This window comes from Grampus griseus, assembly GCF_964374135.1.
Source record: "Grampus griseus genome assembly, chromosome: 8".
In the NCBI taxonomy this organism is placed as follows: domain Eukaryota; kingdom Metazoa; phylum Chordata; class Mammalia; order Artiodactyla; family Delphinidae; genus Grampus; species Grampus griseus.
The window spans coordinates 79437467-79451009 of NC_139002.1; the positions used below are offsets into that span (position 1 = coordinate 79437467).

Genomic DNA, 13543 nt, shown 5'->3' on the forward strand with positions numbered 1-13543 from the left:
CTATTTTGTCTGATATGAGAATTGCTACTCCAGCTTTCTTTTGGTTTCCATTTGCATGGAATATCTTTTTCCATCCCCTTACTTTCAGTCTGTATGTGTCTCTAGGTCTGAAGTGGGTCTCTTGTAGGCAGCATATATATGAGTCTTGTTTTTGTATCCATTCAGCCAGTCTGTGTCTTTTGGTGGGAGCATTTAATCCATTTACATTTAAGGTAATTATCGATATGTATGTTCCTATTACCATTTTCTTAATTGTTTTGGGTTTGTTATTGTAGGTCTTTTCCTTCTCTTGTGTCTCTTGCCTAGAGAAGTTCCTTTGGCATTTGTTGTAAAGCTGGTTTGGTGGTGCTGAACTCTCTCAGCTTTTGTTTGTCTGTAAAGATTTTAATTTCTCCATGAAATCCGAATGAGATCCTTGCTGGGTAGAGTAATCTTGGTTGTAGATTTTTCTCCTTCATCACTTTCAATATGTCCTGCCACTCCCTTCTGGCTTGCAGAGTTTCTGCTGAAAGATCAGCTGGTAACCTTATGGGGATTCCCTTGTATGTTATTTGTTGTTTTTCCCTTGCTGCTTTTAATATGTTTTCTTTGTATTTAATTTTTGACAGTTTGATCAATATGTGTCTTGGTGTATTTCTCCTTGGATTTATCCTGTATGGGATTCTCTGTGCTTCATAGACTTGATTAACTATTTCCTTTCCCATATTAGGGAAGTTTTCAACTATAATCTCTTCAAATATTTTTTCAGTCCCTTTCTTTTTCTCTTCTTCTTCTGGAACCCCTATAATTCGAATGTTGGTGTGTTTAATGTTGTCCCAGAGGTCTCTGATACTGTCCTCAGTTCTTTTCATTCTTTTTTCTTTATTCTGCTCTGCAGTAGTTATTTCCAGTATTTTCCCTTCCAGGTCACTTATCTGTTCTTCTGCCTCAGTTATTCTGCTATTGATCCCATCTAGAGTACTTTTTTTTTTTTTTTTTTGCGGTATGCGGGCCTCTCACTGCTGTGACCTCTCCTGTTGCAGAGCACAGACTCCGGACATGCAGGCTCAGCGGCCACGGCTCACGGGCCTAGCTGCTCCGCGGCATGTGGGATCTTCCCGGACCGGGGCATGAACCCGTGTCCCCTGCATCGGCAGGTGGACTCTCAACCACTGCGCCACCAGGAAAGCCCCCATCTAGAGTACTTTTAATTTCATTTATTGTGTTGTTCATCATTGCTTGTTTCATCTTTAGTTCTTCTAGGTCCTTTTTAAATGTTTCTTGCATTTTCTCTATTCTATTTCCAAGATTTTGTATCATCTTTACTATCATTATTCTGAATTCTTTTTCAGGTAGACTACCTATTTCCTCTTCATTTGTTAGGTCTGGTGGGTTTTTATCTTGCTCCTTCATCTGCTGTGTGTTTTTCTGTCTTCTCATTTTGCTTATCTTACTGTGTTTGGGGTCTCCTTTTTGCAGGCTGCAGGTTCGTAGTTCCCATTGTTTTTGGTGTCTGTCCCCAGTTTAAAGTTGGTTCAGTGGGTTGTGTAGACTTCCTGGTGGAGGGGACTAGTGCCTGTGTTCTGGTGGATGAGGGTGGATCTTGTCTTTCTGGTGGGCAGGTCCACGTCTGGTGGTGTGTTTTGGGGTGTCTGTGGACTTATTATGATTTTAGGCAGCCTCTCTGCTGATGGGTGGGGTTGTGTTCCTGTCTTGCTAGTTGTTTGGCATAGGGTGTCCAGCACTGTAGCTTGCTGGTTGTTGAGTGAAGCTGGGTGCTGGTGTTGAGATGGAGATCTCTGGGAGATTTTCGCCGTTTGATACTATGTGGAGCCGGGAGGTCTCTTTTGGACCAGTGTCCTGAAGTTGGCTCTCCTACCTCAGAGGCAGAGCCCTGCCTCCTGGCTGTAGCACCAAGAGCTTTTCATCCACATGGCTCAGAATAAAAGGGAGAAAAAGTAGAAAGAAAGAAAGAAAGAAAGATGAGAGAGAGAGAGAGAGAGAGAGGAAGGAAGGAAGGAAGGAAGGAAGGAAGGAAGAAGATAAAATAAAATAAAGTAAGATAAAGTTATTAAAACAAAAAATAATTATTAAGAGAAAAATATTTTTTTTAGTAAATAAAAAACAAAAAATGGACAGATAGAACCCTAGGACAATGGTGAAAGCAAAGCTATACAGACAAAATCTCACACAGAAACATGCACACTCACAAAAAGAGGAAAAGGGGAAAAAATCATAAATCTTGCTCTCAAAGTCCACCTCCTCAATTTGGGATGGTTCGTTGTCTATTCATGTATTCCACAGATGCAGGGTACATCAAGTTGACTGTGGAGCTTTAATCCGCTGCTTCTGAGGCTGCTGGGAGAGATTTCCCTTTCTCTTCTTTGTTCGCACAGCTTCCGGGGCTCAGCTTTGGATTTGGCCCCGCCTCTGCGTGTAGGTTGCCAGAGGGCGTCTGTTCTTTGCTCAGACAGGACGGGGTTAAACGAGCCGCTGACTCCTGTATTCTTTTTAAGGCAGTTATATATTTCAAAATAAGAACAGGGTCTTTAGAGGTTTAATGTGTGTGTCTTCAAAGCCCATCAGTCTTCTGTTTTTTAAGGCTAAGGACTCATAGGACATAACCCTTATACCTGAGGAATTCACAGTCTAGTATAACTCATAAAGATAAAATGTATTGAGCACTTCCTGTCTGGTACTGAGCTAAACGTTTCATATGGACTATCTCATTTAACCTTTGCAACAACCCTTTGAGATAGGCAATAATATTAACTCTGTTTTATAGATAGATAATTGAGGCAGAGAAAGGTTAAGTATTAAAGGCACAGTTTTGAGCCCAGGAAGCCAGACTCCAATGCTTCTATTCATTATGGCATACCTACTTATATTAGGAATAGAAATAATGATAACAGATAATGTGTTAGAGTGTTTCGTGCAACAGGTCCCGTGCATGGGTTTTCCCAGTCATCTGACAATAACTTTGGAGGGGAGATATTATTATTTTTCCATTGCAGAGATGCAGAAGCAAGGCGCAGAGAAATTAAACACCATGTCAAATACGACCTAGTCAGTAAGTGGTAAACTGTTCAGTGGCAAACCTGAGTCCCTGGGAGAGCTTCTGTAGCACAGGAAGGTTTGTTTTGTTCTCTAAGTAATTTTGTTTACCTAACTAGTCTGTGTTCTGACAGTTTATTTGATAGTTTCTTGTGTGAAATTTGGACACTATTGGGAATAGGTTGTAAATAATAGTCATTTTCCCATTTATTCTTATAATTTGGTAGAAGTACTAGTATATGGTATACATACACAAAACGACTGGAAAACAATATTGATGAAATACAAGTAACGAAAACAAAGCAGCAAGTCAATAAAATGGACTCGGGAATTTTCTATCAATTTTAAAGACTACTACTTGAAGAAAGAAAAACAAGACTTATTTAGCGGAAAATGGAGTCAGTGGCACTGACTATAATTTGAATAAGGACAATCACAGTTTAGACCTCCTTCTTCCTTAATGCAGGAGTATTATTAGTATCCGTCTCACACTTTGTACCCACAGCTGAGATTTATTTTTTACTTACAAAAGAGACAGTAGCTAGAGGGAAGAAAGAGACATGTCCAGTGAAATTTGGCATGACAAAGAAGAAAGAAAGGGAAGAAGGAGAATATATATATGAGAAAGAGTTTGCCTAAAATATTGATGGAATTGATAATCCCATCAATTATGAATAGTGGAGACAGTAGAAAAGTGTGTCAGTTGGAGGAAGGGGCCGATCATGGAGGTTGTGGGGATCACTGAGTGTACATAGTCCTCTGAAAAGGGATGAGAATGCATGGGTGGGCAAGAGTCAGAGCATTATGGTTGATTGAGTTTACTGAGCCAAGTCAGAACAATGAGGTACTACGGATCTAAAGCTTAGCGCCTAAAACCCAGGAAATGCCTAAGTGTGACCACTGAGGCTGGGAAGGAAAGTCATGTATTTTAGGATTATCAAGAATACATGAAAGAAACCTGAGATTTTGGTTCACCTTCCCTTACCTTCCCCATCTCAGGGCAGGCTACCTTAACAAGTCAGTCCAGTTTCACAAGCAAACAAACTTTTCTCAAGTGGATGTCTTAGAATCTTGATCTTTACTTTCATCTCCTTAGCTTCCAGTCATTAGGTTTTAAACACTTTGGGCTCCCTTAGGGAAGACTGCTCTTCCACCCTTACCTAATTAATTTATCTATTTTCTTAGAAAGCCAGAGGCAAAGTTCATATGTGTCTCTCATTTCAGCCTTGAGGCACCTACAGACCATGATTCAAGGTGCCATCTTTCTTCATAGGAACTCGGAGCCCTGGTTGTCTGGAACCATTCAGATGATAGTTTTGCGCTGTTCAATGGCCACAATATAGCAAACACCTAAAATTAACTTTTTTTTTTTTTTTTTGCGGTACACGGGCCTCTCACTGTTGTGGCCTCTCCCGTTGCGCAGCACAGGCTCCGGACGCACAGGCTCAGCGGCCATGGCTCACGGGCCCAGCCGCTCCGCGGCATGTGGGATCCTCCCGAACCGGGGCACGAACCCGTGTCCCCTGAATCGGCAGGCGGATTCTCAACCACTGCGCCACCAGGGAAGCCCGACTGACATTATTTTTATACTTCTTATGTGGCTGGCACTTTATAGCTATTCTCCAAACGGGCCCTCACCAGATCCCTCTGTATTGGTATCATTAATACTTATTCTTATCCTCATCATTTAGGTAAGGTAACTGAGGCATAATTCCACTTGTTTTAAATTTTCATCAAACATTTCATAAAAGTAGAATCACATATTAGAGTGAGCAGAGGGACTTTGTAAAATCCTGTGTCCTAAGTTTTGATTCAGAAAATAAAGTCACTATATCTATTATCATTTTCTTTTTAATTATAAAAGCAGAGCAGTTCAGCCTTCAGGGAACACGTTCCTCTAAAAGGCATATATATTCTATGTTTCTGAAATTGCAACCCATATGACAGATTTTTGAGGGGGATATAAAGAATTGGAAAACATGCTTCCATTTTTGGAATATCTAACCGGAAGTAAATTTTACAGATTTCAAAACATGAATAACACTGGAGACAGGCCTCTTATACTTAAAATTTTTTTTTATTGAAATATAGTTGGTTTACAATATTATGTCAGTTTCACGTGGACAGCATAGTGATTCTTTGCGGGGGGGGTCTATATTTGCTGAATGAACATTGACTCTTTCCCTTAGCTTCTATAAATGAAATAAATATTTTCTGGTACTGGATCACTTCTCAAAGCAGAATAATGCTCAATTGCTGAACTAAAGATTACAACAATTTCTCTCAATGATGATGAAGATATTGTGTTTATTACAAGACCTTGGGTTCCAAACAATGAAACCTAAAGCTTACTTTAAGTGAAAGGGATCTCATTGGTTTAGAAAAGGGATTTAAGAAAGAATTTTTAAGGAACTATCAGAGTATTTTCAATGAAATATAGATATATAAATACATTTACTACATCACTTCAGTGATGGGCTTACGTTTATAATTTCTGAAGCTTTCAGTAAGTTATTAAATTATTCCCTAAGGAAAAAAAGCAAAAACAATTCCTATTAGTTCAAATTTCACTAAAAGAATAAATATCAATTCATCTTATTTTATTTGTTTCAGGGAGCCTACAAGAGTAACCAGCCCATCAAAACCCATGGACCTCAGAATAACAGACATCTATTATATGAGCGCTGGGCACGCTGGGGAATGTGGTACAAGCATCAGCCCCTGGATTTAATCAGGTACTGGATTGATAACGGAAGACATATTATGCTATTTTGTTATCCTTTTCTTATTATTTTATTTACCCACCAAATTATCTGTATTAGTTAGGAGGTGATTAAGAAAAAAGAAGCCACTATACGTCTTTTCAATGAAAGGAACTTAATTTAGGGAATCAGTAGCACAGGGGATGGGAAAGCTGAGAAATCAAACAGAAATGTGAGGCAACCAGCGATTAACAACAGCAGAAAATTGCTAACAACCCTTAAAGCTGGAGGGAAAATGAAATGAAGTATATTTCAGAGCTTACTACCTGAGCCGTTGGGCAAGAGCTATGCCATCCACGAGTAGGACTACCTGCAGGAAAATGAAGTGTTGAGAGTCGAGCCACAGAGAATTATGGAGCCATAACAAATTATGGCTGCTCTGGAGACAGCCCTGAGGACAGCCAGGAGAGGAGAAAAGATATGGGCTCCTCCCTTCCTTCCACCTTTGAGACTTCCAGTACCTCCCAGTGTAACTTACCAGCAGCAATTTACAAGTGAATCTATATAATCTACTTTCCCATGAAAACAAATCCAAAGAGGAAAAGGCAGAAAATGGATCTAAGAGCAAAGAGAAAAATGGCCAACATAGCATCTATGCATGTATTTATCCTTCAACAAATACTTAGTGAGTGTCTATTCTATTCCAGGAGGTATATCCTCGTAAATAACTGCTCTCAACTTGAATTAGTCTTGAAATAGTGTTACATTCATGATTTATTTTATTTTGATGGAGAATAATTTGTTCTTATTTTAAAAAATCAGGAAATATATATTAAAAAGGACTTAAGTCCCCAGATAACTAGAAATATTTATAAAGTAAAATAAAAAAGAGCATTCATATTATAAGGTTATATTTGTTGATATTTTGAGTTGTTTATGAAATATAAATATCAAGAATAACTCATAACTATATCAGTCATTTTCCCAACAGAAAACTGATAGAACTGATAGAATAGAAGGGGTATTTGAAGAGAATTTAATAATAGAATTTAATATGCAGAAGTATAAATAGAATCAAGGGAGCCAACAGATGATAATGAAGCTTCCAGGGACTGGCAAAAGCTGGAAGCTGTTATCAGACCTAGACTTGAAGGGACAAAGGGAGAGAGCAGTTGGCAGAAATTGTTAAAAGCTATAATCATAGAAGAAGAAAGTCAGAGTAATAAAAATACCCCACATCTCTTATCCCTCCTTGTGATCTCCTGCTGGTACCTTCAGTTGGCCAATGAGCCTATCAGGAAGCAAGAAGAAGGAAGCATAGGTGATACTATGCATAGAGGTGAGCCTCCTGGGCACATAGCAGGAAGGAAAAGGGTAGAATGTGGAATGGATGTACAAAGCATACTATCCAACACCAAACCATTTTTATCTCAAACATTAAGTACTTGGGTATATCCAAAATCAAGATGCTTTGATTCTAATTCAATCACAGCAAATTATCAGAGTCTTATTTATACAGGTTAAAGAATAATTGTTTTAGAGTTACATGAATACAGTGAGATGTACTAATTCACAAAACCATATTTAATAGGAATTAAAGTGAAGTTGGGATTTTCAAGCAAGCATTTCAGTGTCAACAGTTCTCCTATCTATAGGAGACATTGCTATTGCTGCCTCAGGTAATTTCACCAAGCAACTTTTATTTTCAATAAATAGGGTGATTCAGCTGCTATTACCAATTCTCTGGGTGTTGACTCAGAAGGGAAATTTTGCTTATGAAAATCATGTATTTTGTGTTCAAGTGGCTAAGGGGAGAGATGTGATGAGGGACCCACCCAAGATGAAGGCCATAAAAGAGTATAGATGGCATTTCAACAGGTGCCTGCTCTCTAGGAACTTTCTTGTTAACAAAATTGAGATGGCGATGAGGCATTCAGATTAAACTATACAATCTTGTACATAGCATTTTGTACAAGACCCAGTTTTCTACAATGAGTAGGAAGATTGCCTTAAAATCTGTGACTTTTTAATTATTTGGAGTTACATTGTTCTTAAGACTATACAATTTTGAGGACGTGAGCCTCTTATTGTGTGGCTTCCTGTCCATAGTGAGAGAAAGAGGGTGTCCTGGAATCAGAGTTTTTTTAATATACTTGTGTCACAGATGATGGACACCCACAGGCAAGGCCTGTATTCTCTCCTGCTGAAAAAGGCAGTTCAGTAATAGTGGATGAAAAGTGAGGGACTATCAATTCATTTTATTTTTTATAAACAACCATTCCTGAACATGTGTTTGTGTTTTGTTCTCATTTTAAGAATAGACTCAAACATTTAGTAGCCAACGCCTATCTTCATTTCAATCTATTTTTCCATGGGAAATACTGGAATCTGGAAAGAATACATTTAAAAAATGGTCAACTACGAAACCTGCTTAACAAAATAGCTGTGTGGTTTTTTTTCAATGTTTCTCAATAGGCACCGGAAGGATTTAAATTTAAAAACTAAATGAAATGATTCTCTCTAAAAGAGGTCAACTTAACATTTGTTTTTATAATAGAAGTTTTTTATGATAGAAGTTATTTCAGCAGTAGAATCCTATTATCAAATGAAATGTCACATAGGACACCAGTATATAAAACATGAAAAGAAAGTGACGGTGGGTGAAGTGTGATGGGGTGACACCAATAGCAACCCCCTGTTCCTCCTTGCCCTGTCATGGTTTTAAAGAAATTTAAGGAACACCTAGAGATCCTAAAAGATTGTGACTTCCCACGTTCTAGGTTAAGGACATTTTCATTAGCCTTCTTTGCCTAGAACTAGCTTCTTCTCATGAAACAGATCTGAAATCTGCTGTAACTTAGGTAATTATACTCCTGTCAAATAACATTATTGCTCCTCTTAACCTTCAACAATGTATGATTTAAAATCTTGGTATAATGCTTTCCATATAAGGGGGTCTGTCTGTGCAGTCCTTTATAGTCATCGTTATAAAAATGTTAGTAATATGTGCCAAAACCCTACTCCACCCCACAGAAGAACACTTGTTTAAAGGAACAAGTGGCTATATTAGAATAACTGTTAATATTATAAGCTTCGTCTCAGAGTAGAACACTGTCAGTATATAAGAAATGAATAGACTACTGATCTGTCTCCTAGGAGAAATAAATGAAAAAACAAAAAAATTAGGTAAATGGTGCTCAGTGGAGGACAGCTCCATGTCTACGCTTGGTAGAATACGCACAAATTTTAGTTGGCACAATACAGAGAATGGAGTAGAAAGAATGATTTTCAGAGAGAGAAGTCTTGTTAAGGAAAAACACATAACAAGAGAATTTTCTTCCCAGCAAGAATTTTTGCACAGAGAGGTATTCCCAAATGAACTGTAAAACACCAATCTTTAAAACTAGTGCTGGGACAAACACCAGTACAGAATTCCAGAAATTATTATTTTTTACCAGAGCTGTATAAACTGTGACAGTTACTATTGGCAGTAGATTCGGTGAAGAAAGAACAACTGAGTGGTCATCAGAACTGCCTTATTCATCTGCTACTTCCATATAAATTATGTTAATAAGCTGAAGGGAAATAAAATGCATTCATTCCCTTCACTTCTTTCAATAAAACACTTCCTGTGGTGGGTGCTAATGAAACAGGACACAGGTCCACTTTCAAGCAGCTTGCATTCTGATGGGGAAGGAGAGGAATAGGGGAGTGACAGGTAATTGTCATAAAGTTTTACAAGTTTAAGACACTGAAACATGGGTGAAGGGAATGTGATAGCAAGAGCAGGGACGTCTAACCCAGGTTTGAAGTGAAATCAGGGCAGGCTTCCCAGGAGAAGTGATATAAAGTACAGGATAAGTACAAGCCAGACAGGAGAAGAGGGTGAAATGTAATATTCCAAAGTAAGGGAACAGCATAAACCAAGGAAGGAATCATGTGCTCCAGGAACAGCAGAATTGAACTTTGTTGAGGAAGATGTGTGACACGGTTGTGCAGATTGTGTCTGGCATAAGGGAGTCGGGCCAAGGGTGCAGATAGAGACAGAAATCAAGTCTGCTTTCAGCAGCTACCTAGAGGGAGATGTTTTTCTAATTTACGCCAAAGCAATATGGTTTAGCACAGCTTTGTGTAAGGAAAACAAAAAGGGATTCTACTAGGAGGATGAAGAAAAGCAAGACCTGGCTTATAAAAAGAAAGAAATAAACATACTCCGATAACAAATAAAATAAAATGACTCCTATAATGACAATGTTTAATGATAAACAATATCACCATTATTGGATTCATTAATGAGCAAGACTATTAAGACACCCCAGATGGAGCGCAGGAGGAACTGAGCCAGTATAGTCAATTGTCCATCTGAAATTGACTAGGTGCGACATCACTATTTGTAGTGTCACTTACGTTGCCTTAAGCTAAGGATTTGCTTTCTCATGCAGGCTATACTTTGGTGAGAAGATTGGGCTATACTTTGCTTGGCTGGGGTGGTATACTGGAATGCTGATTCCTGCAGCTATTGTTGGCTTGTGTGTTTTCTTCTATGGAATATTAACAATGAATGCAAGTCAAGTAAGGTAAGCTATTAACAGACTTATTAAAAAAATTTGGCCTTTCTTCTGATTGGATGAAAGCTTTATAGTAATGCTGACTATAAAAGTGAGTTATGGTACTAAATTTATTTGCTTGTTTTTGTTTTTGCAGGGGAGAAGCACTATAAAAAGTCATTTCTATATTTTTATATGCAAAGTCTCTTGGATAAATTCTAAGACTGTTTCTCTTTATGGCAAATGTCTCTTTCTAGTATATCCCACATAATCAATAATTCAGCAATGCAATAGACAGTTCTATATAATTTAAATTTGCATAGTATTTTGTAGTCTTGAATGCTTTCTCAATACATTAATTCAAATAATTGTAATAGCTACAGTTCTTTAAACACTTAAGATATACAAAGACTGTCCAGATATATTGTTTCATTTTATGCAACTTTCATTACCACCTTTGGAGATGAGTATTCCTTTTAGCAGATGAGGGAACCTTACATAGTTAAAGATGTCTAAACAAAATATTCATACCATATAAATCCTACCCTAAGTAGTCTCCTCTCATGAGAACATAAAATCACTTTCTACTTTCTTCTTACTCTCTATGAGAATAGATTTATGAAAAATTTTAGCATCAACTTAAGATATCAAAATGGTAGTAAAATAAGATTTGAGAAACATCAAACATTTATCAGAATGGTGATTTTTCTGTTAAAGTTTAAATGACTCAAGATTTGGATATAGGAACAAAACATTATTATTCAGTAGAGGTAAAAGTCACATTAAAGAATTAAATGAGTTAAAGAATTAATTAAAGAATCCTCTTAACAGCATGTTCTATTTACTACACCACAAGGATTTCATCAAGTTCAACCTTGTATGATGCAATTCAAAATATGAAAAAGTACTTTTCCCCTCCTTCAAAAAAAGCTCAGTACTTTTTTTCCCTTCTGGTCCATCTTTTAACCATGGCCTTGCTACTGGGTAGTAATCATGACAGTTAATGGGACCATAAAATGCATTTCCTTGAAAATTCTTTATCTATATATATGTGCACATGCATTTGTATAACAATTTTGCCTAAAAGCAAAATATTTTCATTGTCCCAGGTTTGAACCCTATTCCATAACCAAATTCCTTGATTTAGTATCTCAGAATCCCCTTGTTCTTCCTGAAGGCCAAATGGTAATTAGCATGAAAACAAAGAAACACCTACTGTTCAAAAGCATTTCACTGAGTGACAAGTTTATTTCAGAGTTTTGCAAACTCACTACCGCTCTGGAAGGCAGCATCTTCCTGGACAAACATGGGCCCACTGGAAATATTCATCCCCCTTTAGGCATTTCTTTATATGATGTTGAATCAGTAACCTCTGAAGCTGAGAAGTGAGATTGTAATTTGGAGTTCTAGTGTCTTGAAAATAAAAATACTATATATATATATATATATATATATATATATTTTTACTACTTCTCTATTCTCTATGAGTTTGGCTTTTTTTTTTCTTTCTTTCTTTCTTAAGAGTTCACATATAAAGTGATACCATACAGTATTTTTCTTTTCTATCTGGCTTATCTCACTTAGTGTAATACCCTCAAAGCCCATGTTGTCACAAGTTGCAAGATTTCCTTCTTTCTCATGGCTGGATACTCTTCTATTTTGTGTGTGCGTGCGTGTGTGTGTGTGTGTGTGTGTGTGTGTGTGTGTGTATCTCAAATTTTCTTTATCCGTTCCTCTGCTGATGGACACAAGTTGTTTACTTATCTTGGCTATTGTGAGTAATGGTGCAAAAACATGGGAGTGCATATACCCTTCAAGATCCTGTTTTCATTTCCTTTGGATATATACCCCGAAGTGGAATTGCTGGATTATATGGTGGTTCTATTTTAAATTTTTTAAGGAACTTCCATATTGTTTCCCATAGTAGCTGTACCAACTTACATTTCTATCAGCTGTGCACAAGGGTTCACTTTTCTTCACATCCTCACCAACACTTGGAGTTTTTTGGTTTTTGTTGTTGTTGTTTTTGGCAGTGGAAGCGTGGAGTCCTAACCACTGAACTGCCAGGGAATTTACTATTTCTTGTCTTTTGGATAATAGCCACCCTAACAGGTATGAGGTAATATATCATTGTGGTTTTGATTTACATTTCCCTGGTGATTAGTGATGTTGATCACTTTTTTATGTACCTGTTGATTTATGTATCTTCTTTGAAAGAATGTCTATTCAGTTTCTCTGCCTATTTTTTTTTTTTTTTTTTGTGGCACGCGGGCCTCTCACTGCTGTGGCCTCTCCCGTTGCGGAGCACAGGCTCCGGACGCACAGGCTCAGCGGCCATGGCTCACGGGCCCAGCCGCTCCGCGGCATGCGGGACCCTCCCGGACCGGGGCACGAACTCCCGTCCCCTGCATCGGCAGGCGGACCCCCAACCACCGCGCCACCAGGGAAGCCCTCTCTGCCTATTTTTTAATCAGATTTTTTTTTTTTTTTGCTATTGAGTTGTATGAGTTCTTTATATATTTTAGATTTTAACCCTGTATCAGATATATGATTTGCAAATATTTTCTCCCATTTGGTAGATTCCCTTTTTAAAAATATTTATTTATTTATTTATTATTTGGCTGTGCCGGGTCTTAGTTGCGGCACACGGGAACTTTTAGTTGTGGCATGTGGAATCTAGTTCCCTGACCAGGGATTGAACCTGGGCCCCTTGCATTGGGAGCTCGGAGTCTTAGCCACTGGACCACCAGGGAAGTCCCCTGGTAGATTGCCTTTTAATTTTGTTGATAACTTCCTTCGCTGTGCAGAAGCTTTGTAGTTTGATATAGTCACTCTTGATTATTTTTGCTTTTGTTGCCTTTACTTTTGGTGTCAAATCCTAAAAATCATTGCCAAGATTGATTTCATAGTTTTACAGTTTCAGGTTTTAAATTTACATCTTTAATCTATTTTGGGTTAATTTTTGTGTATGGTGGAAGATACATAGGTTCATTCTTTTACATGTGGATATCCAGTTTTCCCACCACCATTTATTGAAGAGACTATCCTTTCCCCATTGAGTATACTTGGCTTTTTGTCGAAAATTGACCATATATACATGGGCTTATTTATGGTTTCTCTATTCTGTTCCATTGATCTATGTACCTGTTTTTATGCCAATATGTACTCTTTTGATTACTATAGCTTTATAATATTGTTTGAAATCATGGGGTGTGATGCCTTCAGCTTTGTTCTTTCTCAAGATTGCTTTGGCTATTTGGG

General features: G+C 37.8%; 1 protein-coding gene across 1 annotated transcript in view; it reads left to right on the forward strand.

Annotated features, from left to right (window-relative positions):
• ANO3 (anoctamin 3) overlaps positions 1-13543 on the forward strand; it is a gene marked incomplete at both ends in the record, with an annotated part of 413216 nt that overhangs the window by 320719 nt on the left and 78954 nt on the right. Inside the window, 2 exon segments of the mRNA XM_082660958.1 lie at positions 5647-5768; positions 10178-10312. Of these exon segments, the coding sequence (XP_082517084.1) occupies positions 5647-5768; positions 10178-10312 (257 nt within the window).